Genomic DNA, 25,575 nt, shown 5'->3' with positions numbered 1-25,575 from the left:
TCTGAAAAGAAAGAATCCTGTCGAATGTGCGAATGGTCGTCGCAAGTTGTGTGTTCCTGTGGTTTGTTTTGGTCGACAAAGCTGAATGACTTCTGTGTTAAAGGTAAGAGTCCCTCCCTCAACAATACAAACAGAGTTAATTATTATTTAAGTTGCATTTAACGCTACAGCTATTCAGCTATTGAGTGTGTGAGTGGATTTGTCTCCACAAGCACGTGTCGTTTGCTGAAATTAGAAAAGCTCAGATGCTAGTTAGCTATCGCGTTGGCTTTATTTGTCTAGCATCAGCTTTAAAACATGACGACAGGTTTTTCGTGCTGTTATGATCTTATAACACATTGTTCAGCCACTAAGCGCTCCATTCAAGAAAACTGCTATCATCTCTATATTATACTGTAACCCGTGTCACATACATCCGGATGTAAAAGGCATGCAAACATATCTCACTGAGTCAAAAAAAATGTTTTTGTGGAAATAATTCACAACAAACGTCAAACCAGAATTGAACTTGCCATCATTGCAAATTAATTATTCATATGCATGTGTTGCTGCCCACAGCATGGCGATCCCCATAGCCATCTTGGACTGTGATCTCCTCTTACATGGTCGAGGCCACAAGACCCTGGACCGCTTCGACCTGAGCTCGGTCCCAGACACTGTCCTCCTCTCGCAGTTCGGTTTCCCCCGAGAGTTTATTCTGTATTTGGTGGAATTACTCAGAGAGGTGAGTGTGTGAGTGCTCGTCCTCCGTCTTGAATAATCTCATCCAGTGAGCCGTTCATTTAAATGTGTTTCTGTGCGACAGGCCCTCAGTAGGCGCACACAGCGCTCCAGAGCCATCAGTCCGGAGGTCCAGGTGTTGGCTGCCTTGGGCTTCTACACATCCGGCTCGTTCCAGACATCTATGGGCGACACTATCGGGATCAGCCAGGCGTCGATGTCGAGATGCGTGTCTAACGTGACCAAAGCCCTAGTGGAGAAAGCTCCCCAGTTCATCAACTTCAACAGGTGCTGCTACGTAGGCAAACACAATACTAAAAACATTAAGAATAGGGAGACAGATAACAGTAACAGCAATATGTATGTTTCACATGCAGAGATCCCTCCAGCACAGAGCAGTTTCAGAGGGTGGCAGGATTCCCAGGAGTGCTGGGGGTGCTGGACTGTGTTCAGGTTGACTACATCATACTGCATTAAAACGTTAAACAAGTTGTACACAAGCGACAGCCTCGCCGATACCGTCCTCCCTCTCGCCTGCAGGTCACCATCAAAGCGCCCAACAGCGAAGACTCGTCGTACGTGAACAAGAAGGGGTTCCACTCCGTGGGCTGTCTGCTGGCGTGCGATGCCAGAGGGTTGTTGCTCAGCGCAGAGACACACTGGCCGGGAGGCCTCAAAGACACGGACGTTCTCGAAAGATCTGCTCTCCTCAAACAGCTGCAGGACACAGAGGAGGGCTGGCTGCTGGGTGAGATGTGGATTTGAACACTCTTGCATCACTTTTTGTCCAAAAAGGTTCGGAAAAAACAAGTAAAGTCCTTTTCTTCCGCCTCCTAGGTGACCGTCGTTACCCTCTCAGGAAGTGGTTGATGACCCCGGTCGACTGCCCGGAGTCCCCTGCAGAGTTTCAATATAACCTAGCCCACACGGCGACACATGAGATAGTGGACAGAACCTTCAGAGCCATCCAGACCAGATTCAGATGTTTGGACGGCACCAAAGGATACCTACAGGTATGCTATGCTAAGCCAAGCCAACCTCTTCTTCAGTGCATCCCTCTGACAGCAGGGTCATCCAGCTGTCTTGTCTCCTCCTGTCAGTATTCTCCAGAGAGGAGTTCGTCCATCCTGCTGGCCTGCTGCGTCCTCCACAACGCCTCCCTGCAGTCCGGATTAGACGCTTGGACCCTGGAAAGAACCGACCCCCTGGAGCAGCCCGAGAGCCTCGAACAGAGACCCGAGGACCGCGACAGCGAGGCAGAGGAACTCCGAAAACAGCTAATACTCAAACACTTCAGCTGAACTGCTGGTGGAAAACAGGAAACGGGACTAAATCAGGACTGGGACCAGAGCAAACTAGTCAAAAATGATATAAAAGTAGCATTTGAAGCAAGAAAGTCCACAGACACAGTGTTGCTGATGCAGATTTTTTATATTTTGCTTGTTTCTACTCTACTGACTACACTAAGATAACATAGTTTTATATGGAGGAACATGCAAGACGCTATACAACAAACAAAGACAACGTTGAACCCAAACACATTTGAAATAACTGGAAACCCCGGAAAGTGCTCGATTATTTCCCCTCAAACATATTCACGAAGAGGTCGGAATAATCGAGCGCTCCTTGGTGGTTTGACTGAATTTGAACTGTGTGCAGCTGCTGTGTTATCAAAGTTTCTATACAAGTGGAAAAAGTCGCCCTCCCTTTTATTTTTTAACCCCCCACAAACCCCACCCATCCTCACACATTTTATGCCCCAACGAACCAAACGATTTGCCCCAATTATTTTCTTCCCCAAGTGCTTCCACAGGTTAAAATCTTGGACTATGTCACAATACAAAACCAAGGCCCTTATTTACAACAACTGCACATTAGGTCGTCATTGTTTATGTACACCGGTGCTTTAAGACTGTTACGGGTGAGAATGACTGGATGTTTGTGCAACGGGCTGCAGTCACATGATGGTTTTTTTGTGTACACACACAGTATGAGAGACACAAAATGAAATGGATACAGAGATGAATAAAAAAAAAACATGACATCTGTGTTAATTGCAATGTTTGGAGATAAAAAAAAATAGGATTTCTGAGTATTCCATAACTCAGAATTGCAATTATGTCCTTGGGGATTTGGACTGGGACAGTGGAATGGGGGGTTTTCCTAGCTTTTAATGTGTAGGAATACCATGGCATTTAATGGGTGAATTCCTTGTTTAGTTTTTTTTCTCACATTGTCAGAATAGTGGTGAAGAAAGACTTTTTGTAAATGTCCCGATGTTCCTTCAAAAATGTTGTTGAGAACAAAGCTAGTGGTGTTTTACTTCCTGGAATGTATTAGTCACCTGATTGGCTTCATCAATATATACACACTTTCTACAAACAGGAATAAATACAACATACACTGCTGTCGCTTGAGCGCATTTAGCATCTGTGTTGAGATGTTTCCTCTGCTGCTTCGATGGGGCTCATGAGTTTATGACAGGAAATATATCTACATTTAGATGTCAATGTTTTAATTATTTATAATTCAGCGGTTTGTTTTTGCGATAAACTTCCGTGGATTTCTAAGTCAAGAAACCTAAAAATGAGTTTAGTTGGACAGGTTTTAAATCACGAGGGAACAAAAAGACCCTCGTAGCTTCTCACGCGACAGCAGTGGAACAGACACTGTATTACAGTTAAAAGACACAAACAGATCACGTCAAAGTTTTACACTCCATGAAACAGCATGTCAGCTACACACCATCATGTAAAACTTCATCATCCTAAAAAACACAACGTACAATTCCATTTTTTTTTCTTGCATAAAATAAATATGCTCATTTTTTTGATGCTCTGAATATATTATACGTTGTATTTTGTTTTTTTTGTAAACATTATTTAGAAAAACAAAAACAAGACGATGACAAACTAACTTTCAGTATTTCTTTTTTTTGTCGCATAAATTAAATATGCTCTTTTTTTGATGCTGCAAATATATTACATATACAATTTTTTATTCCATAAAAATACTTTTATGTCATGTTTCTCAACCTCTGTCTGGACCCCGTTAACGGTCCCTCGATGTGAAGATGTGGTCCCTCCCAAATGATGCTGAATTACTTCAGAGATGAAATTAAAAAGTGGACGTTGATCCAGTTTAAGATGACGTAAAAGAATCGGTCTGTATTCTAGTTAGTGATGCGGCTCAAGGTTTAAAGCTGCGTGGCTTTGGGTTTAAGGCCAAGTCGGTCATATATATCTGAAGTAAGTGGAAGGCACTTTTAAAATGGCACAGCTTCTCTTTAAAAGGATGTGTTCATTTCCGTGATTTAGTTTCGTAACATTGAGCTGAATCGATTATTTGATGGACAGAAACGTTCCAAGAAAAGACTCTCGCTTCTCTAACGTGAGGATTAATTGATTAATCACAACAATAACCAAACTAATCCTTTGTTACAGCCCTTTGACTGGTTGAAAAAAAAGAGCGCCTTGGAAGTAAAATACATGCAATACATAAAATACACAACATAAACTCCCACAGTGGAGGTCCGTCAGGTATCCATACAGATGTATTTATGTCCATGTGGCTCGTTCTGTGTTTCTTCAGGTCCGTCATGGCGAGAGGAGATGAAACTCTTCACATGATCACAGCTGGAGTGGCTCGGATCTGAATTCTTCTTGGTCGGACTAGTTTGCGGTGATATTTTTGTGAAGATGCTACAAATTGCATCTGTACGTTTTGAATTAAGGCCCTATGTTGTTTTTTTTAAACACTTTTTCAACTAAGTATTAATAGATACTAAAATAGAAATGTCAATAAGATGGTCTCTTTAAAATCAAGTGTATTCAGGTGTAGCAGAGTCTGTTCACGCTTGTGTCTCATCAGGAAGGATGACGGTGGACTGAGATTCTGGTCCAGTTTAACTGAGGAATCTGGTGGTTTTTCGGGACCTTTAAGGGGTCAGAGGTTAGAATTCATGGAAGGAGGGGGTCAAGCTGTGTCGGAAAACCCAGCGACTCCTTCTGGTTTAGTTTCTCTGCGGAGAGAAGAGAGGCAATCTGTTAATATCGAGAACACAATCAAAAAGATGCATAAAGATCGCACCAATATGTCTATTTTCTACCTCCGGTCTGACTCGGGCCCAGTCGTCTGGTTGTGAACGTCCGCTGTGTATCGGCTCGTCTGGACGCGGCTGTCTGACTGTAGCCGGCCCTCGTCTGACGTTACCTCGCTCTCCTCCAGCGGAGCCTCTTCGTTGTAGAAGAGCAGGCTGCGGGAACGGACTGCAACGCACAAACGCACGCCGGTTTTCATTCTCACGCCACTTGTGTCATTCTGAGCTTGTGATGAACTCGGCAGCCTCTCGGGGTCGCTAGCGAGGCAGGATCTTAAGCTCCTGATGGCGGAAAGGAGCTTTGACCTTACAACCGGGGTTTCCCACTTGTCAGTGGTGAAGGAAAGTGAATTTATAGGGACGTGGAATGCAGCGAGGAACGAAAGTTGATCCTCGCGTCCATTCTACATTTTGGAGACGTATCTTATTTGCCGTTAGATAGTATGATTATACAAAAACACAGCGTTTATTTTATAAAACGTGGTCTTTCCCAGGTTCTAGCTCCCTGTCCTCCATCACATCTAGTAATAAAGTTCAAGGGGAATGTCTTACACTGTTAACGAAAAGAAAAGTTTATGAATTTCGACATCAGCGTTGTATAAACGGCGACATATTTGAAGACCTACCCTGACTGGTGGTGTAGAGGTCCGCGGACGGAAGAGGAGGAGAGGAGGAAGGGTGGGAGGAAGAGGAGGATGAGGACAAAGAGGAGGTGTGGGTGAGGAAGGAGAGGGGGGAGAGGCAGGGAGAGAAGGAGCCCAGCACCAGCACGAAACACACGGCCACCATCTGCACACAGAGAGGAGCGACACACTTCATGAGCAATCACCAACATAAACAGAGCTGAACTCATCTGGTGTTATGCTCTTCGAGTTCAGAGGTTAATCAATCCCTTTCATGAACAACCACATTTACCATGAGGCATGTCCCGGTTTGAGTTGAGGCTATTTTACAGGAACGGGAGACAACCTTTCCTGAAACCAATGACTGGATCTTCTGGAGCTGCTGCAGGAGAGACCTGAGGAGACAGACACACAGCGGCTTTAGAGACAATGAGCGAGGAGTTTGCTTTCCCCGAATTGAGCCTCGCCCTTCCCAAATGCCCCTGCAGGTGATTTCTCTCTTTGTGTACTCTAAAGTCAACGTCATCCGCATGATTTGTTGTTGCTGTGTCAATACGCCAGACTGAGTGAAGAGAACGGTGGCGTTGGACCGACTGCACCAGTGAAACCAGTAGCGTAAAGTATATCGCTGGGATCTGGAGAGCAGGGTTCTGATGGTATGAGCCGCCAGTGGCTGTGAGGATCCACTCTGACCACTAGGTGGAGACAGAGGGCCGGATGCCGCTGCTGCTAATAAACCGGCCGTCAGCGAGTCAGTCCATCGTTTTGCTATTTTAGACTCCAAACCAGACGACAAACTGGTCGGTCAGACATTCAGAAGGATGCGTTGGCTCATCTCATGGTTCAGATCTTCAGTCACAAGCACCAGACCGTCATGAAAGTCATGTAAAAACCACAGAGATTAACCGTTAAAGGTATCGCTGCTTTAAATATACAGCGCTCTCCAAGGGCCCTGCAGGTTGACTCGCTGATGACCGTGTGCGTGAATATTCAGCAGCAGAACGGAAAATTCAAATGAATTCACTACAGGGACGTATTATTCCCTCTGCTCCCAGAGCTTGTGCTAAGCTCGGCACATTTAAAGTCTCAACGTGACTGGCAAAGAAAGCCCATCGGATCTATCCAAACTCAAGACTTTCGGAGGTGGGGTTTATTTCTGTACAACAGATGAACCAGTAGTGCTCAGTGGAGAACAAAAGGACCACTAATAACTGCATTGGGGGAACGAGGAGTTCATTCGTTTAAAAAAAACATTTTTAGCCCTGCATATATTCTTGACTTTATGTGAGAGTGAGCGAGCTGACTCATGTCCCCCAGTTTGTGCCAACTCATTGTTCCTCTGTGCGGTGGTTTAACATATTCACCAATGTGTGTGTGTGTGTGTGTGTGTGTGTGTGTGTGTGTGTGTGTGTGTGTGTGTGTGTGGTAGGACGGGAGGGGGTTGCCTTCCATGATGAAAGCTACTGTTAACTTTCAGCTGTAATGACAGGCTCGGGCTGCCACAGACAGACAGACATCGAGACAGACCCCCCCTCAGCACCCTCCACCACCACACCCACCCACTCATCCACCCACCCACTCCTGGATAATAGCAGATTGGTTTCATATTGGCATAATAACAGAGGAGCAGACAAATTTATGTTTAGGCTCCTCTGATTCTCTCAGAGTAACAGATGAAGAGGGTTTTTACATCCAGAGCAAACAAAATAGTTTGTTTACCTGCAGATGAGAGTTTGGCCTTTGAAGACTCCATGACTTACTTACTTAGTCATCGTTATCGTTATATATATATATATAGTGAAACACAATTACATTATACAAAATATATATAATGATTTGTCCCCATTAGCTCATTGTCTCATGTCACAGCTGCCTTCATCTGTTCCTGCGCTGTGATTGGTCAGTGAGGCACCTTGACTTCTGTCTACCAGAAAACAAGCTGGCTGAACTCATCAGGAAGTAAAGGAGCAATTACATTTTTATAGTTTTGCTTGGTGTATTTTTTCATACTCTACGGCTGAAGGAGTAGACTTGGTGGTGGATTTACTAGCGACGCCTTTCTAATGGAGGACGTTTCAGGGAAGGCTAGAAACTTCTAGCTTAAACCTCAAGCCCAAAAGCAACCTTGCTGGTGGATTGCTTGTGCACCGATGACGCCTTTTCACACAGAGGATCACGGGAATGTGGTGAGTGAAATGCTGGCTGCGTGACTTATTTTGTACATGTGCAGTCGTATTTAATCAAACACAGTGTTGTTGCTGTTGCTGTTGCTGTTGCTGGTCAGACAGGGACGCAGCTCTGCCCTCTGAGGTGCAGCAGACGCTGGAGATGTCTCATGTGTGTGCAGGATTTTAATTTTGTTGAATAGTTTAGTTCTTCCTAACTGTGACTGGTTGTTTGGTGGTCGTTTGGACAATATGCATTGTTGATGACCCGACGGGTTTGAGCTGGTCAAGTCGTACCACGCGCTTTTTTTCCCCGCATCATACTGATGGAGCGGCTCTGTGAGTCCTCACTGAAGGCCCTCGGTCAAAAATCATGGCCGCCGCTGATATAAATAAATGAGTGCCGCTGCAACTTCTTTGCGAACGTGTTTTCAGTTAAAATAATCCAAGCATCATCATGAGCACATGGGTTTGTGTTGTGTGTGTGTGTGTGTGTGTGTGTGCGCCTCACCTGTTGGCGGTCTCCAGGTTTTCTACTTTTATCCACAGGTCGCTGTTTTCTGACGTGTAGCTGTCCACCCTGAAACACACAAAGAAACGCACACAGACAGACCGTCAGATCTGCGCGCACACAGCCATCAGTGCAGGTCATCAGCTCTGCACACAACGTTCATTTACTGATCTTTTAAGTAAAAATCACTCATCAGAGCTGAATGACCGAACGTGCAAAGAACCCACTTCAGAAACGCGGCGCCCTCTTTATGTTTTCGCACAATAGCTTCACAAACGATAACAATGGAGACATTTTGAAATCATTCCGACATATCGATCCTATTTGGCACTCGGGTGGATTCGCAGGATGTTCTCTCCCTCCTGCGAGTCCTATATCTGACATCAACTGAACATCTCCTTAATCTGTTCCTCGTAATCCTCCTGATCCTCCGCCTGTATGTTTGGTCTCAAGACGGCTCATTCATGCGCATTCCTTTCAGCAAGTCGTCCTGCTGGTTTCGCTCTGCAGAGCTCCCACAATAATCCCGTCCTCATGTCCGAAAAGCAACACGAACACAAAGAAAAGGGAGCGATTGCTATTTTTGCACGCCTCAAAAGAGCTCAACTCGACTCACCCCGCTGTGACGGGACTAATAGGACATTTTGTCTCCACCTGCGTGAACCTCTTTGGGTACTTTTTTGCTCAGAGATAAGCAAGCCCACATTTTCACATCCCTTTCACTCCCCATGTGTTCAGCAGGTTACTGGAGTCCCGCCACACCGAGGAATGGCCCGAATAAAGAAGGAGAGAAGTTCTCTGGAAGAGACGAAATACATCCGAAGTATCATCACCTTAAACCTGACCCCGCTGATCCCTGCAGTCCAATCTCCTTATAGCTCTAAACACAAAACCTCTAAATACAAAAAAAAACAACTTTTAACTGCCAGGTTTTCATGTTCTTTTCTTTCCTCCACATAAAAAGCACACACTTATGTATAAAAAAGGCCGACGGTAAGATTCAACGGGGTAAGAAACCTCACTGGCCCACACGGATTCTTTCTGGCCCAAAGGCAACACTCCTAAACACAGCAAGCAGAAGTGGAAGGAAACATACATTCATTCCTCGCGTGGACATTTCTATGCAACCACTGAGTTGGAGTGACAGGACGCTGGTTGAAACAACAGTAACGAACAACACTCAATGATTTAGTTCTGATTCAATGACAAATTGTTTGAAAAAAGTCCTGCTCCACTGAGAAACACTGATGTTAAATGATGCGTACAAAACAGCCAAAATCCATTTTCACATCATTTATTGACCGTAAAAAAAAATCCGGTTGAAGAATCTGTTCCAAGAATTCAAGGATTTGAACTATTTGTAAATCTCGTGGCCGCTGCTGCACTGTAGTAGAGCTTCTTTGAAACTATTTGAGGGGACTTTAATGAGGAAGAAAAAGGGATGAAAATCACAAAAGGTCAGCCGGATAAAAAGGTAAACCATAAAGGAATGGAAACATGGGGGACGAAGCTATTTTCCAAGGCTTACTTTTTCTCCAGACATTCCACGTACTCTTTCTTCTTCCTCCGACTCTCCTGAGCTGAGATCTGGGGACGAAAACAGAAAAAAAGCATCAGAAAAAGATTGCGAAGTCTGTGCGTTTTGCTGCCTCAATAAATGCTTTGCTTGCTCATCAATTATGTTTCTGCTTCCCTCTCGGACTCGAAGTCATTCAGAGTCACCGATTCTGGAAGGAACTGAGGTTTATCGGCGAATCAGATGATCCGAGCGCGAACCGGATGGACGGCGCGGCGCTCACCTTGTTTTTAATCTTCCGTCGGACCCTCTTCAGTGCCTTTTCTTCGCTCTTCGTCAGAGGAAGTTTGTTGGGTACCGGGTAGCCCTCGGCCACCAGGGTCCTCTTCTCCTCCTCCGTCAGCAGGAGGGGTCCTGAACCCTGCAGCTTCTGCACCGTGAAACAAAGCGCTTTATCAATGCATCTACAACCGTTACCAACAGTTTATGCCTTTAATAATACGAGAAAAAGCCTGCGGGCAGCCGACTCATGTGGGATGTTGCGGCGATGCAGATGTGTCACCGCCGAGTCAAACGTTTCTTGCCGACGCCGAACATGAAGAATTACTTTGTGGCGTTCAAACAAATGTGATTCACGTGAGAAAGCCAGACAGACAAAGCCGGGCGCTGAATTGATTGCATTTAATCACATTAGCCTCATTTTGTCAGACTGATTCAACCTCATGGTCGCGGCCGCTCTCTTTCTGACTTCCCCTTCGTTCATTCAGCAATTTGTTCTGTCCAATCCGCGTGGGGGGGAAATAATGAAAAGCTGAAAGTTGAGCTTTAAAGACGTGGACTTTTTAACTCACGTGTGGCGCGGTGAGCAGAGGTGAGGAAGAGATGGCTGTGGAGGAGGAGGAGGAGGAGGAGGAGGAGGAAGAGGAGGAGGCTCGACCCCCTGGCCTCTGTTGGGGCTGAGGGGAAGCCGGCGGCAGAGGGAGGTGCGGGGAGGACGGAGGGAGGGAGCCGTCGCTGTCTCCGTGGTTACTGCTGGGCGGGGTGGGCGGCAGCTGGAGAGCGTCGTCTGAAAGGAGAGGAGGAGGCTGAGCGAGCTGCGAGAAACCCTCCTCCCTTTGACCACCGAGATGTCCCATTGGATCTGGAACAACTTTTATTATGTCTGCTGGGAGAGGAGCCGGTTGGGCGATTTTGTTTTCTTCATAAAATAAAAGCTTTGTGGAAATGGGATACATTTGTGTCACTTCCTGATTGTGTGTGACTTGAGCTGCGATACCAATATGTGTGTGTGCGCGCATGCGTGTGTGTGTGTGTGTGTGCGTACCGCTGGGCAGGCTGAGATACTGTCCAATCTCTTTGGGTTCATCTTTGATGGCGACTGACTTGGCGCTGTCTTGACTCGGCTCCTGCAGAAACACACCGACAACCACGCCGCTGTTGAACGCTGCTTTTGAACTCACTGGTCAACAACAACAACAACAACAACACTTGGAGCGTTTATTTGCCGGATGGATGCTAACCGTGCGTTTCCATGGCGAACCTCTGTGTGGGGGGGCGGGGCTTAATATGAGAGACGGGCCTTCGAGAGGCTGAGGATCTAACCTTTGACCCACATCAGGCTCCTCCTGTTTCACCAAGATGGCCGACAGGTCCTGACTGAAGCTCCATTCAAATTCTGAGGGGGGAAAAAAAAAACAACAACTCATCAAACAGCCAAGAAAACGACAAAAAAGCAACTTGGAGGACCTTCAGGGAGGTCTTCCAATGGGAAGTAACTGGTAGCTTATAAATCACGCTTTCAAAGAGCTTCCCCAAAACATTTGAACGCTTCCTGACAGAACCGGTTATTACAGGCTGCTGGACGACGTCGCTCTGGCAACTGTGGGGCGTAATTTGTCTCCAGTGAGTTTTTCTACCCTGAAATAAAAGATGGGCTGAACCAACAACTCGTCTCCGGTATCCCTCCTGAGAAAGGAGCTGGCCGCTGCCTTCAAACACTGCAGAAGAGACGCGTAACCGAGTGACCCGGCGATGAGGACACAGTGCAATTTTAAAGGAGGTTCCCAGAAACACAATGAGGAGATTTTTTAAGAGCATCTCACAGGTACGGCATTGTTTAGTCTACGTGAGCTGCAGCAAGTATTTTAAGGACTTAAATGCCCAGCAGGGCTGCAGAAAAACTACTCACAAGCATCCAGGACCAGCTAAGAGCTGGTAATAACACCACATCACACGAACAACATCACATCATGGCATTTTAAGGATCAAACTCGATATAAATGACCTAAGTTAACAATATATTTAGACATCGCTGCCCTTCCCGACTTTTCCAAAAGGTCCAAAGGCGCATTATGCTTATTTTACTGAATTTTGAGACGCTATTGAGTTCTTTTGCTTGACCCATTGGGACTAAAACATGAGACACATCAGGTCTTTTTTATCAAAATAAAAAGGAGCCCGTGGTGACGACTGGTCTTCCAGGTGTGAATGTTGTATGTGTGCTTTCAGTTAAGGCCCGTTCAAATGCTGCTAAGTCACCTCATAAGGAGAAAGTCCACCAAACAGTCCAGAAGAAACTTTTCTAACTCAACATTTCACTTGAAAATGAACATAAATCTTAAATGTTTAGAGGTGATTAGGAACAAAAAGGTGGCTTCAGGTAGAGAGGGAGCAGTGTGAGTCAGCATGTTGAAGTTTTAGAATAAGACACGAGCACCGGGACAGAGTAGACACTTTGATGTTTACCACAACACACACACACACACACACACACACACACACACACACACACACACAACCAAAAAGCTCCCATGGTGTATGGAAAGAGAGCAGTTGAAGTTTAACGAGACGTGTACTGCTGCTGTGTATGTGTGTGTGTGTGTGTGTGTGTGTGTGTGTGTGTGTGTGTACGTCATTTTAATCACCTCCTGGTTTCCTAGCAACATGTCTGCTGGTAAAATGCTATGAAGTTTACAAGCTGAGTGTGCTGTGTGGAAGGGAGGAGTGTGTGTGTGTGTTTGTGTGTGTGTGTGTGTGTGTGTGTGTGTCCGATGACAGGGATCTCGATCCTGTCATCGCTCCAGACAGAGTTCATGCTACAAACTCCTCTCTCAAATTCAGTCATCTGACAATCCTCTAAAACGGAGAAAAGCTTTGGAAAGTTTATCAGTTTTGCTTGATAATTGATTTGAAAATAATGATTGATTGTAAGGAAGTTACTTCCTGAACAAGCATCCCGATCGCCCACCACCGCCAGCGGGGTCCTGTCATTGATCGTGGTGATTCGTAGATCGCTCAGAAAGATCACTGATTACACAATGAATGAACGGGTGTGAGCTTGTGCGTCGGGTTTCGGGGCGCAGCCGTCGTTTCCGTATGTCCCGGGGTGCTCTCTGCGAGCGAGACCCTAATGAGGCCGGCGCTGCTGCTCGTCTGGGCCTCGTTAAGCCCGGCGCTGCCCTCGTGAAGCCGGGGCTTGATGGTAAGCCCTCGACCACCACCTTCTAATGAAAAGCAGAAGCTGCTGGCTCACGCACAGGAAGGTTGTGCACTTGTGGATGCAGGGATTAAAAAGAGTACATTTCTGATTATTTCCTGCGTTCTTTTGCAGCGGTTCATGATTTTCTTTTCCGTCTTTCAATTATATTCCCTTCATATAACCATAGTAACACTTCCTAAACAGGATGAGGTGGACACAGTAAATAATCATTGCCGCGTCGTTGTATATAGTTGTGTAGCTGGTTGACTTGATTAAAGCATCATCGATACGAGCCAGATTCAAATACGAGTGAGAAACGTGCCAAATACCCAACAATTAAAATGAAAAAAAAGCTCAACACGAAGGCCACAAAGTTCTTTCATCAATCCGTAAAAGTATAATTTGAAGTGTTCCCCATGTGAAGTAAATGTAAAAGATGCTGTGGTTGAAAGTAATAAAGTAAAACATGATCCTCTCCTCTTCCTCCTTTATGGGATCTCTTTGGATGCTGCTAATAAAAGACAGTCTGCCTCAGAGGCCGTAAACCAGGTAAGACATCCTATCACAGTAATGGCTAATGACCAGCGGCTCCTGGCATTCACAGGGGGTTACCGCAGGAGAGGTGGCGACTGTGTTTGATCGCAGCGGGACAGCAAGATTATTAAAACAATAGTTGGAGCAGCGCAGTAGGAGCCGCAGTAAAAACATGCAGCTTCTGCTATATTGAATAAGAGCAACGGGAACTGAGACCACAGGCTGAGAGGGAAAGGAAAAAGAGGCACAGGAAAGTGAAAAAGTTGCCATCAGTCAAAAAAAACATCCACACATTTTAAGGATGACTCTGTGAAGCCAATGTGTCGGTGCTTTAAGTTGCATTCTTTCAACTGGCCATCAGGGGGCGACTTGTCTGGTCGTTGTGTCGAAGTCGATGAGAAAATGATCCGATTTATTACATGATCATGAGTGTTAAAAAAAGGTATTGTTCAGAATACAATTGTAGCTCCACCCTCTTTTGGTTGCCAAAAAATCAAGATGGCAACCACCAAAAACCAAGATGGCGACGGCTCCAACGACGTCATGGTGACTACATCCACTTCTAATATGAAGTAAATGTTACTCGGGTCGAAGCCGAGGGGCGTGTGAGTGGCAACGAGGGGCAAATGAGTGGTACCTAATATTAAAAAACACCCCGAGTGACTCACCATCCTATAATTGCTCTCTTTGCTTTTGTCCGGGAGAACAAACTCCACAATTCCTCCATTCAGACCACACTGGCTCCCTGAAAGGTCAACCACTTCTGACATCCCCGGGTGTCTAATTAACCTGACTCATCAAGACAAACAAGCAGCCGCTGCTACAGGGTTGCTCTGAGTGGATGCTGGGAAGGCCTGTAAATGATAAACGGCTCCTCTGCCAGGGGTTTTATCCTTCTGCCTCTTCTGAAGCCTGCACGATGCTTCACTGGGGATTAGCGTGGAATACCAGGAACTGAGACCCCGATTTTATGTACGTATTGTACCTTTACTGAAGTGGTTCATGAAAACAACACCGTGTGACTGGATCAACCCCCCCAGCTGCAGCCGTCTTCGTGCCAAAATGGCAGCGAACAGTCCGGCTGTTTCATGAGAAAAATGTGGCTACATCTGAAAAATGACAACAATGCCGTTTAAAAAGTGGACTTCTACGTCCTCAAATCAGAGAACAGAGCGGCATTCAACATGTGGAGCGTCGAGTGCAGATACGATAGAATCTTGACACAAATAATGAAAGAATAACTGAGAAGGAACCCAATTATTTTCTTCATTATCTTGTTTTCTTTGTTGTATAATTTGAGGTGAGGTATATATGTATATATATATATATATATATATATATATATATATATATATACATATATATATATATATATATATATATATACATATATATATATATATATATATATATATATATATATATATATATATATATATATATATATATATATATATATATATATAAGTAAAGGTGTATTTGTAAAGGGTAACATTGGTGAAAAGAAAGTATCTCAAAGGACTCCAGTCAGGCCAGATGCAGGTTTTGAAACGCATTTTGGATTAAGTTCAATATAAAATAGACTGGAATAAATTTAAAAACATGCGGTGTGTGTGTGTGTGTGTATATCCTCCATATGTGATCTTGAGACAACAATTATGTAGCAACACATGGAGGCAATGAATGAGAACATATATATATATATATATATATATATATATATATATATATATATATATATATATATATATATACTACCTTGAAATCAAAGCTGTCCAAATGTTTGGTTTCATGAGGTCATACATGTTGAGGGTTAGTGGTTTGATATGTCATTTTAGATTTTTGTTAACGTCCTGTTTGCTTTGGCATGAGTTTAACTTTACATTCTAACTGAAGGACATGTGTGAGATTATTTATTTAGTCTGGCGTGATTTGATTCTTTCTAATAAGAAATATATGAGTTATATTAATGTTCGAGCTCACAGCATTAAAGTGGAAACATAGAAGTTGCTTTTAGATGAGAAAGGCTTTTTTTTTTTGTATTTTGGAAAAGCAGGTAATCGGATATCCGTACCAATAAAACAGATTTAATTGGATTAAGGGAATGAGAGAAGGAGAGAGATAGAAAACAGAAGTAAGCCAGTGAGTGAGATATAGACAAGAAAGAGAGAGAGAGAGAAAGAAAGAGAGAGAGAGATATAACCTGACAAAAGAGAGAGAGTTTCCGCTGGCTTTGGCTAAAGCTGCAGACTCAAAACCATATGCTTGTCATAGTGTTGTGTGTGTGTGTGTGTGTGTGTGTGTGTGTGTGTGTGTGTGTGTGTGTGTGTGTGTGTGTGTGTGTGTGTGTGTGTGTGTGCGTGCGTGTGTGTGTTAGGTGGGCAGGGCTTAGCTGGAGGAAAACTGCTCAGACCGGGATCCTGCTGCTCAGACAGCAGGATCCCTGGGACAAATGGAGAACAGACAGCATGCAGACAGGGAGACGGACAGGTACAGACACAGACAGGTGGAGGTGAAGAGGAAGATGAGTCTGAACGAAAGACAGAAACACGCCGTGCTCTGATATTGAGCTGCAGTCGACACATGTTGCTACAAGCACCTCTTACGTTAAAGATAATGGAGATGGATTAAGCCAATTATCACACATATCATATGACAGACAGCGGTGTGGGCCAATCGGAGTGTTTACTATTAGACAGACGGGGTCAAACTGCATGTTAAGCGTGACATCACACAGACACTGAGCCGAGGCGATAAGGAACCAGACTAAACATCTGCAGCGGTGATTTAGGTTGCCTCTCTAAATAGTTTCACCCAAGATAAGATTTTGAAGGAAGAGGACGACCTACCAGACTCGTGGTCCATTTGGATCGACAGGGCCGGGCTCTGGGGGGCGGAGTCTTCGCTGAAAGAGTAGCTGTGCTCTGCTTGGATATCTGTGAGGTTCAAAAGCCCTTTTTCAGACGTGGAAAACGTAACATTGCATGTCCTCATCAAGCTAGAAACAGACCCCTGTGACATAAATGTTCCTCACGGCTTCATTCACACACGATAGAAAACGTAATTGATTATCTATTGTGGGTTGTTTTTTTTTACCCTTTTCCCTCCAATCATTTGGTCTGACGGAACAGACTGAGAGAGCCCAGTTCAACAACCACCGAGGCCTGTTTGCACAGCTTGAGCGTCGTCGCTCGGCCAGTTGCAGCCTGAACCAACAACTCGGTGCCTTCACTGACCCCTCCCCGGCTCCGCGAGGGGCAGATGTCCCGGCTGTTTCCGTCTGGTTCAGAAACAGGAGTTTTGGAAGTCCCAGACTTTAGGAGTCACTGGCTCTCGTGTGGTGGAATTCAGCCTCGATCTGGAAGTGTGAGCCACAGTTTGAGCCTTTTGAATCGAAACAACTCATTGGCTGACGCGCCGTTGGAGGTCAGCAGGGGATTCAAAGTCTTGCAAATGTAACTCGACGCTACGGAGAGAGAAGCCTTAGCGGTTTGGGATTGGGAAAGGATCCACCAACGTTTACCTGCTGTGAGATTTTGATCGTTGCATTGGCAATAACTGAATAACTGGGGACTTTGGAGATACGTTATTGGAAACAGCCCCAGATGCAAAGGCGTTGGACTTTTTGTACAATGGTATTACGGTGTGTTCTTTCATTTAATGAATACCACCAGGAGCTGCGAGGAAAGTAGGCACGCGTGTTCTTTTGACGGCTTTTCAAAATAAAGGCGGAGGCTGACCTGGGCTGCTGTCCTCGATCTCCATGTGCAGAGGTGAAGGTCTGTCGGCCAGAAGGGGCCGCTCTAATAGATGGTCGTCAAAAAAACTGCTGAATAATTCACTGCTGAAGTCGTCCATCTGGTCACCTGAGAAAGGCTGCAAACGTGGAGAGAAACATGGACACAGAAACGGTATTTTAGTCAGTAAAATGACGGTTGTCCAAAGGACAGGGATTTTAAACGTAAGGATTAACTTTCACACAAATAATCTTTTTAAAAAAACTAATTGGATTATCTGATCAAATATATATCAAACTGGGCTGTTTTGTAATGACACACGATACACTTAAGACAGATTAAAGGAATTCTCTACATCCTGTCTGTGAAGCCCGAGGTCTTCAGATTATTACGGCAACCAAAACAAAATATACAATTATAGAAATGTGCCTTTGAGCTCAACACGAAGGCAACAAATATATTCAGGGAACAATGATAGGAAACAATGAAAACAGTCTTAAACACTGGAGAGGCTGGAACAAGGAAATATGACTCAACAATTATCAAAATGTTCTTTTTCCATCTCGATTCGACTCCTTTTTCCCTTTTCGATTTTACTCCAGACTATCTGTCCAAGTCAGACACCCAGACAACCAGACAACTGTGTTGATGGCATGACGAGCCAGTCAAAGGGAAACAGCATTGATAGATTCACCCTCGGTCTGGATGCGATGAGTCACTGAGCTGAGAGATGATGTTCTGGGAGCCTGGGACAGCATGGTGCTCTGATTTCAATGGTTTTAACACACACAAACACACACACACACACACACACACACACAATATGAGTCACCCTGGTCTTGAACAAACATGCATGAAGCAGTGCGAAGTGCACACACACACACACACACTCACACACAGATGGGTTGGAACCAATTGAATACACAAGTGAACTTGGCTTGGAAGCTTCTCAGACGGACACAGCGGCAGCGATAACTTCATTTTAATGAACAAATACAAGAATAGATTTCCATGTCGTATTCCTGTAAATTAACTTAAACGCTTCACACACAAAAAAAGCTGCCAGACGAGTCGGAGTGGAACAAATCAGTCCGGCAGCAACAATAAAAACATGATAATATGGAGCCAACGAGCATCAACGATGGAGGAATTGGAGTTTTGTTGGACTCTTTGCACACGACATAGCGAGCATCTTAAATTAAACACTATAATGTTTCATCTGGACTTTATCAAGCCAAGAAGGCAAATGGGTTGAAACTATTTAGCGTGGCGCTCAGTCAGCAATTAGATTTATTTGGCATCATGACACTATTACAAGCTTCAATGCTGCTTTCAGTGTTCATCCCTGCAGTTGAAATGAGGAAGAGGAGGAGGAGGAGAGATGAAAGCGAGTAAACAGACCAAGTCGAACAGATATACAGCCATGAGTCATGGGAATCACTGTTGATGCGTGTAAGTCCTGCAATAGTATTAAAATAGTCTTCAAACAAGTCAAGAAGCATCATCCACACCTGCACACGTGCATTATCTCAGTGTGTGTGTCTGTCTGTGTGTGTGTGTGTGTGTTTTGGAGGTCAGGCCTGTCTGTGGTGGAACTGTGGGACACATGCAGCTGTCTAATGAAACCATGTGGAGTAAGCAGACGTACGTACAGATGGCAGACGTACAGATGGTGGGTGGAACAACAGAAGCACATGACAGACGAAGAGCTGCTGATGTTTTGAAGCTCCACCGTGAGCCGTGTGGAGCTTTTCCAAAGTCTCTCGCTGGACGCTTTGAATTGTCGGAGCCCGGAAACAAACTAAAGAAAGACGACCGTTTGTTCCATTTTGGTCCGAGCTGGATGAAGTTACTGCTAATGTGAACCAAACATTTCCCGCCGCTGCTGTTTAACTTTAAAAAAAAAAAAAGAGTCTGACTGCCCTTTTTTTTATTTTTAAAGCAGTCGCAGCTTGAGTGTCACAGTAGTTGGTGCTGACAGCGCCTCAAGGAACCAAACCAATGTTTGTGTTAGGACAACAAGCAACACCTCGAGGCTCAACGGTGCTCACTGCAGGACAAAAAGCGCCCGACAGCCGCTGGGTGTACGTACGGTCGGCCTGCAGCCGCTTGCTCCGGCACACAGGAGTTGATACTACTTTAGAAAGAAACACTAATGCTGACAGAGAGGCCTTGTTCTCCTGCTGCGCGCCTTTCTGGCTACTCTGACCCACAATCCTCTGTGCATTGGGTTTACGAAGGGGTCATAGTTCAAGGTGCAATGTTGCGATGGAGTAGCGTGTCCCATATCCCATGCAACAGTACGAACTTTGCAAGGTGAGCGGCAGTGCTACGACAAAAGGTGCACAATATGGGCTTTTTTTTCTCAAACTGGGGCCCTCAAACATGAACAATCCAAAGTTTGTGTATCCACATCCACTTGCTCACCTCCAGCACACCTGGAGCCGATGATACCGCTCTCACGCACGACCAGCACAGCGCAGCTTGAGGCTAATCTTTTTCTTATCCATCACCTGGCACAGCGAGCGTGTGCTCCACGGCAGATGTTTTCTTTCTGACACCCGACATGTTCAGCTATTCTGGCAGATAAGATCTCCTCCTCGTCAGGCGTGTACAGACTGTTTCATTGATGTCATCTAATCCTCCCTCCCCCTTTCCTTTTCACTTAAATAAATATGTCAATTAGAAATGCACATGGTAAATCAAGTCATAGGAATTGATGCTTAATATGTTTTTGGAGATTCTGACAGCAGAAATGAAAGGGTGTAAATGACTCTAGTTTAATAAAAAACAGCATGGTATCATACGGAAAAGAACAAAAGGAAGGAAAACAGAATTGCGAGCATTCACAACATCAAATTGCCGCCATGGCTGTCTCCGTTTACCGGGCGGACTGAGAGCATCAGCCTCATCCTGTATGCAGATAATAGCATATTATTTCCTCCCAACAATGATTTGACGGGAGAAAAGGTCAACGTTCAGGCGCCAACCTGCTCCACACCTGCACCACCTGACATTCATCAGAGGCAAATGTTATGTTGAAACACACACACACAAACAAACACACACACACACACACACACAATTGAAGCCGTTGTTGCTGTCATAACGACAGGAAGCTTGGTGAGTCCAGGGTGGCTCTGTGTTGGGAAGCTGGTGAAGGAACAGCTGCAGTCGGTGTGACCAGAGGCCCAGAGGTCTGGACCTTTCATTACCTGAAACCCCCCCCCCTCCACTCCTTCCCTCCATCTCTGCTGGTAAAAGAATCACATTAGGGAGGCCAGCGCCGTTAAAAAAAAAAGCAGTTGGAAGTTTTTGAGCGCCCATTTCTGCGGGTGGCGTGTCATTAGTGGGGAAGGGGCCGGGATGCGGAGGGAAAGAGCCAAAGGAGTAATTATGAACGCAGGGAGCGACTCCCTTGTGTCTGTAATTAACGGTGTTGCCTCAACATCTCCCCCCCCCCCTCCTCCTCCCCTTCCTTTTTATTTGGACGCCTCACTGGCTCAGGTGAAGAATCGCCCCCGTTGGCCCGCATGTGGGGAACATTTACTTTCCCTGACAGTGACGAGGGGAAGCACGGGGATCAACCGGACTGAGAGCGGAGGCCGAGAGATTTGATGTAATTGCGGCATGAAAACTGCAGCAGGAAAGCGTCGTAAACCCCTCAGAACATCGCGTAAAAGCCGGAGGGAAGTACACTGTTGAAGCCCGTGTCGTCTCAAATTCAGGCCTTCGCGTGCCGACTGTAGGAGCTCCGGTTCCAGTTGGGAACATGTCTGGGTTTCTGGTATCTTTTTCTTTTGGCTGCTGTTTAGAGAAGAAGAGGATTCATGTTGGATGCAAAACACATTTCAGCAGATTCACCCTGCAGTCAACAAACTAAACACTGCTCAGTGTGCTAGCAGGTACTGCGACGACACCCCAGAAGGCAGGAAACGCTCCGTCATGCTGGACGGACTTCCTCTCTGCGTCAACACTCACTTCTCCACACTTATTACTTTCTGCTGCATCGCAGAAAAAAGGGACCATATAATCATATCATATAACACTGGAATGGGTTCTATAAATCAATATTAGGGACACTTAAGAAGCACCGCTGTACATTAATTTCACGTTCAGATGCTTCCTGAAAGATCGCCATACGCAAACAATCCTTCAAAACTGTTTCAGGACATTTTCAGAGAAGAGCTGCAACGATTTGACTGATTGCTCCACGGACAAATATTTTGACCATTGCTCATTTTTCAAGCAGAGATGTCATAACTCTGTTTCCAGCTTCTTATAAGTAAGTATTTGATGCAGGATGAGTTGCATGATTTGAGTTGTGGTCTGTTAGTAGGACCGGGGAGTGACACATGTTTTTTTCCCCACACGGCAGCGCTACAATTACTCATCTGAAATGTTACGGCGTGCACTTTAAGGTGTTCAAAGGTAAAGTGTTCAGGATTTCCGCCATGCAAAGACACTGGTGTAATCTTTTAATTGAATCCATAGGCAGACTTTCGCAAGACATGAAAAGTCAATAAAAAGACGACACGGCTGGTTGAGACGGATACTTTTTGCAGTGTAGAATGAAATAGTGAGGGACCTGAGAACACGGTGTCATTACCCTCCAACACTGGCCGCCACAGATAAGAAAATGGCAATGTCCTCCACTGTATTCGGCTTCATGTGGTTGGTTGTGTGCGGCTGCAGCGGCTTGGCCGTGTTTGGCTTCACTTAAAGCCGAGAGAGGAGCGAGCTGAGGTTACTGTGTGTGTGTGTGTGTGTGTGTGTGTGTGTGTGTGTGTGTGTGTGTGTGTGTGTGTGTGTGTGTGTGTGCGTGTGGGGGTGTGTGTGTGGGTGTGGGTGTGGGGTGTGTGTGTGTGTGTTGAGATTTCAAGTGAACTCCGCTGTAGTTCATCTTAGTAAAACAGTAGAAGAGTATTTTGTTTTCCCTCACACACACACATACACACACACACACACACACACACACACACACACACACACACACACACACACACACACACACACACACACACACACACACACACACACACGCACACACACTGCTGCATGCCTGCTCACATTCCTTAAGGCAGCTTGCCGGCCAATCGGCAACGAGCATGCAAATGAGATGGGCGTGTCCCTCTAAAGCTGGAGTACAGGGTCTGAATGGAGAGTAGAATAGAATAGAATAGAATAGAAAGGAGAGAACAGAGGGAATAGAATACAAAATGTAGAGAAAAGAGTGACAAGTAGAGGACAGAAAGTCCAAATAGTACATTGTCTTTCTGTCGGTAAGTTTGACTACGGACAGAAAATAGAAAATAATCAAAAAGTATCGACCTCACTTTGTACGTGTGTGTAAATAGGTTTGTCCGCTGGTCCAAACCTTTACACTATATATACTTTAACGACATTGGATAATGCGTCTGAGCAACAGGACAAAAAAACATTCGATCAGAAATCGAGAAATTGAAACCAGAGTGTTTTTTTCATCACAAATCACATCAATGGTTTTCTGTCAAGTTAAAAGACTTCAGCTCCACAATGAATGTAATAAATCAGCTCTTTTTGCAGCCTGTACACTTTCCACACACATTTTTTAGGTTCCATTCACTCGGTGTCATCCACATGTTTTGCACTCGGCCCTCCGATGTGACCCGCAGTACCTCTGCAGACGGTTAACGGGAGGTCATTTCAAACACTCCCACTTCAAATACCTGATGAGAGTCATCGTGAGCGGCTCCTTCCTCCTCCAGGAGTGAGGAGCGCTGCTTACAGAGCTCCTCCAACTCCTTTGGAGTCCCCGTACGTGGTTGATGAGGTCATCCATGCGGGATCTTTGATACTGGGATCAAATGCTTCAGTGAACATGACGCACGAATATAGCTGGAGCCAAGTGACGTCCGCGTCCAACAGGAATTGTTACGCACAATACAATGCAACAAAAACTTTCTCCTCCTCTCTCATCTTCACGCAGAACTGGTGGTGAGAGAGAAGCTCAGCTCGTTTGGAGCTTTTGAAAGCTGAATTGACTTAACGCTTGTTTAGACTCGGCTCTTTTTAAAATATGAAAACAACGCTGCCGTGATCAACATTTTATACGAACAGAGGACGAAATGACAATGTGCAGTGGGTGGGAGACATTCGGGGTGATAAACCAACACCCTGCAGTTTCCTTCAGCTCTGCAGCATCTTTCTGGCTCCTTGTTTGGAGTTTGTGCCTCACAACTTTACTCTTCTGGTTCTGATGAAGCCATACTACTGACTCATCATCAGCACCAATACAACACGACTGCAGCTTATGGATGAAGGAGAGGTTAAGTAATATAGAAGCATGGCATGCCGCAGGGCAGCTCCTCATCCTCTCTCGTGTCCTCGGCGGGTACCGCCCAGCCTGGTGGCTTCACAGCAGAGTGCACTACTTTATTTAGAACAGGGACGAGGGGGGTTAAACCACGAGCAGACTGCCGGGCTGACTCACGGACTAGAATAGAGGTCTGCTGAAAAAAACCTGTGCCGTTTTTAAAAAAAAAAAAAGAAAAAAAAAAGGGAGTGATAGAGTGGAAAAAGGAGCCGGCTAGCGGTAGAACGGACACAATGTACTTCCTGCTGATATTGTGAGAGTCATCATTTAAGCGTGCGGCACTGAAACGGCTCTCAGTCCAGTTTGCACAGAATTAAGAGGGCACACATCCAGGACCCTGCAGGGTGGAACGGGTAGGAAGACGTTGCTACCGCACACATCAGTGGACTGCGTCCTGGACTAAAGACTCCGGGATAAGGAGAGCGCTTCGGTGGCAACAGGTGGTTTTTAAAAGGGGGCTTGTGGATTTAGAGAGGAGATGTAATTGTTGACAACAGTGAGAACTGTGTGTGTGTGTGCAGATGTTTTACTGCAACGCTGATTATTCTGTGCAGCAGCACTGAGCTGTTTGATGAGGTTTAATGACAGTATGCACGCCAGCTATAAGGGCTTCGCACGGTTGCAGTTTGACTGTGCATATCGGTTTAGTTAATGCAGAGATTTCAGTGTTTGACGTATACCGGCGGTCACGAGTGCCCCACAGGCCACGAATGTCTTGTTTAGTGTGACCAACAGTCAGAAAAACACATATTGAATCATAGAATAAGGGCTTCTTCATATTTGAAAGCGTGGAACGAGTAAAATAAGACTTAATCTCGAATAAATGCTTCATCAAGACAAACACGAGAGTTCATTGTAAACGAATGAAGACCAATATAGCCACTGAATGTACTGACACTGTCTAATCAATAGTGTCTCCACCACACACACACACACACACACACACACACACACACACACACACACACACACACACACACACACACGCACACACCAGCTGGTGCTCTGTTCAGGGCATGTCCAGTCTCACACACACATACCATATTAATAGTCAGGTCTGAGGACTGCAACACCTGCCTGCAGAACACACACACACGCACACGCACACGCACACAACCAGTAACTTGCTGTTCCCAGTCGCACATACTTGTCTGCACAGTTACAGTAAACACACACGCACGCACGCACGCAACAGGTTACGCGCCCCGGATGTCAGTCAGGATCTCAATAACTGCACCGCCCTCCCGAGGTCCGGCTCCGGGCGGAACAGGCAGCAGAGGTGCGTTTGATTCGCAGGACTTGCAACCCTGACAGCTGACCTCCAGCAGAGGAGGAGGAAAACGGCACCAGATGGTTTCTTCATGTGAAAATAAAGACTCTCGTGTGACAGGAGGAGAGACTGTGTGATGATTCAAAGCAGGGACTACTCACCACGTTAGTGAGGAAATCTCCGTCGTTGAGCTCCTCCAGGTCCAACAGGTTGGCCCCGCCGCCCGGATAGAGTTTATCAGCCGTCAAACTGTCGAGGATGGACTCCATCATGGCTGTCTCTCTTGTCGCTCTCTGTCTCTGTCTGCACTGGAGCGGGTTGAGTTGCGCCACCTGTACGAGTCCTTGACAAACTTTAAAAAAAAAATGTCTAAGATTCACATCCTTCCGACCGCGGAGCCGTTGCTATCCATCCAGCTGTGTGCGCGCGGCTGCAGCCTCTCTCTCGCTCTCCTGCTCGCGCGCGCTGCCTCTCCGGCGCTGCGCTGATTATTCAGCGAAGCCCCGCCCCCAAGGTGTTGCGTTACGAACACGCCCCAAAACACACGTACAACTCAGATATTATACA

At 45.6% G+C, this 25,575-nt stretch overlaps 2 protein-coding genes across 2 annotated transcripts; one reads left to right on the top strand and one right to left on the bottom strand.

Annotated features, from left to right (window-relative positions):
- Positions 1–19: 19 nt before the first annotated feature.
- harbi1 (harbinger transposase derived 1) lies at positions 20–3,557 on the top strand. The gene is made up of 7 exons (XM_068590933.1): positions 20–103; positions 559–724; positions 806–1,008; positions 1,098–1,173; positions 1,261–1,468; positions 1,558–1,733; positions 1,821–3,557. Exons 2-7 carry the CDS (start codon positions 560–562, stop codon positions 2,019–2,021), a joined length of 1,029 nt encoding a protein of 342 aa, XP_068447034.1. The 5' UTR covers positions 20–103; position 559; the 3' UTR covers positions 2,022–3,557.
- Positions 2,141–25,407, bottom strand: creb3l1 (cAMP responsive element binding protein 3-like 1). The gene is made up of 13 exons (XM_068590932.1): positions 25,170–25,407; positions 17,387–17,522; positions 16,496–16,582; positions 11,155–11,309; positions 10,959–11,040; positions 10,486–10,700; positions 9,918–10,064; positions 9,647–9,705; positions 8,119–8,187; positions 5,735–5,837; positions 5,446–5,608; positions 4,829–4,988; positions 2,141–4,741 (listed from the first exon to the last, which is right to left on the bottom strand). The coding sequence occupies exons 1-13, from the start codon at positions 25,278–25,280 to the stop codon at positions 4,696–4,698; spliced, it is 1,533 nt and encodes a 510-aa protein (XP_068447033.1). The 5' UTR covers positions 25,281–25,407; the 3' UTR covers positions 2,141–4,695.
- Between the last annotated feature and the right edge of the window lie 168 nt (positions 25,408–25,575).

This window comes from Clinocottus analis, unplaced genomic scaffold (genome assembly GCF_023055335.1).
Source record: "Clinocottus analis isolate CAN_PGR_092001 unplaced genomic scaffold, fCliAna1.0.p SCAF_24, whole genome shotgun sequence".
Lineage (NCBI taxonomy): Eukaryota > Metazoa > Chordata > Actinopteri > Perciformes > Cottidae > Clinocottus > Clinocottus analis.
Note: the sequence above shows the minus strand (reverse complement) of the source record. Positions and strands in the feature narration are given on the sequence as shown.

What these genes read in the sequence shown, in the direction of transcription:
- harbi1 (XM_068590933.1), top strand. Translation starts at nt 560, where the DNA reads ATGGCGATCCCCATAGCCATCTTGGACTGTGATCTCCTCTTACATGGT. An exon ending in AGAGGAGGGCTGGCTGCTGG is followed by an intron (nt 1,469 to 1,557) that starts GTGAGATGTGGA and finishes TCCGCCTCCTAG; the next exon opens with GTGACCGTCGTTACCCTCTC. An exon ending in GCACCAAAGGATACCTACAG is followed by an intron (nt 1,734 to 1,820) that starts GTATGCTATGCT and finishes TCCTCCTGTCAG; the next exon opens with TATTCTCCAGAGAGGAGTTC.
- creb3l1 (XM_068590932.1), bottom strand. Translation starts at nt 25,280, where the DNA reads ATGATGGAGTCCATCCTCGACAGTTTGACGGCTGATAAACTCTATCCG. An exon ending in GTATCTCAGCCTGCCCAGCG is followed by an intron (nt 10,701 to 10,958) that starts GTACGCACACAC and finishes CTCTCCTTTCAG; the next exon opens with ACGACGCTCTCCAGCTGCCG. An exon ending in CTCTGCTCACCGCGCCACAC is followed by an intron (nt 10,065 to 10,485) that starts GTGAGTTAAAAA and finishes TTCACGGTGCAG; the next exon opens with AAGCTGCAGGGTTCAGGACC.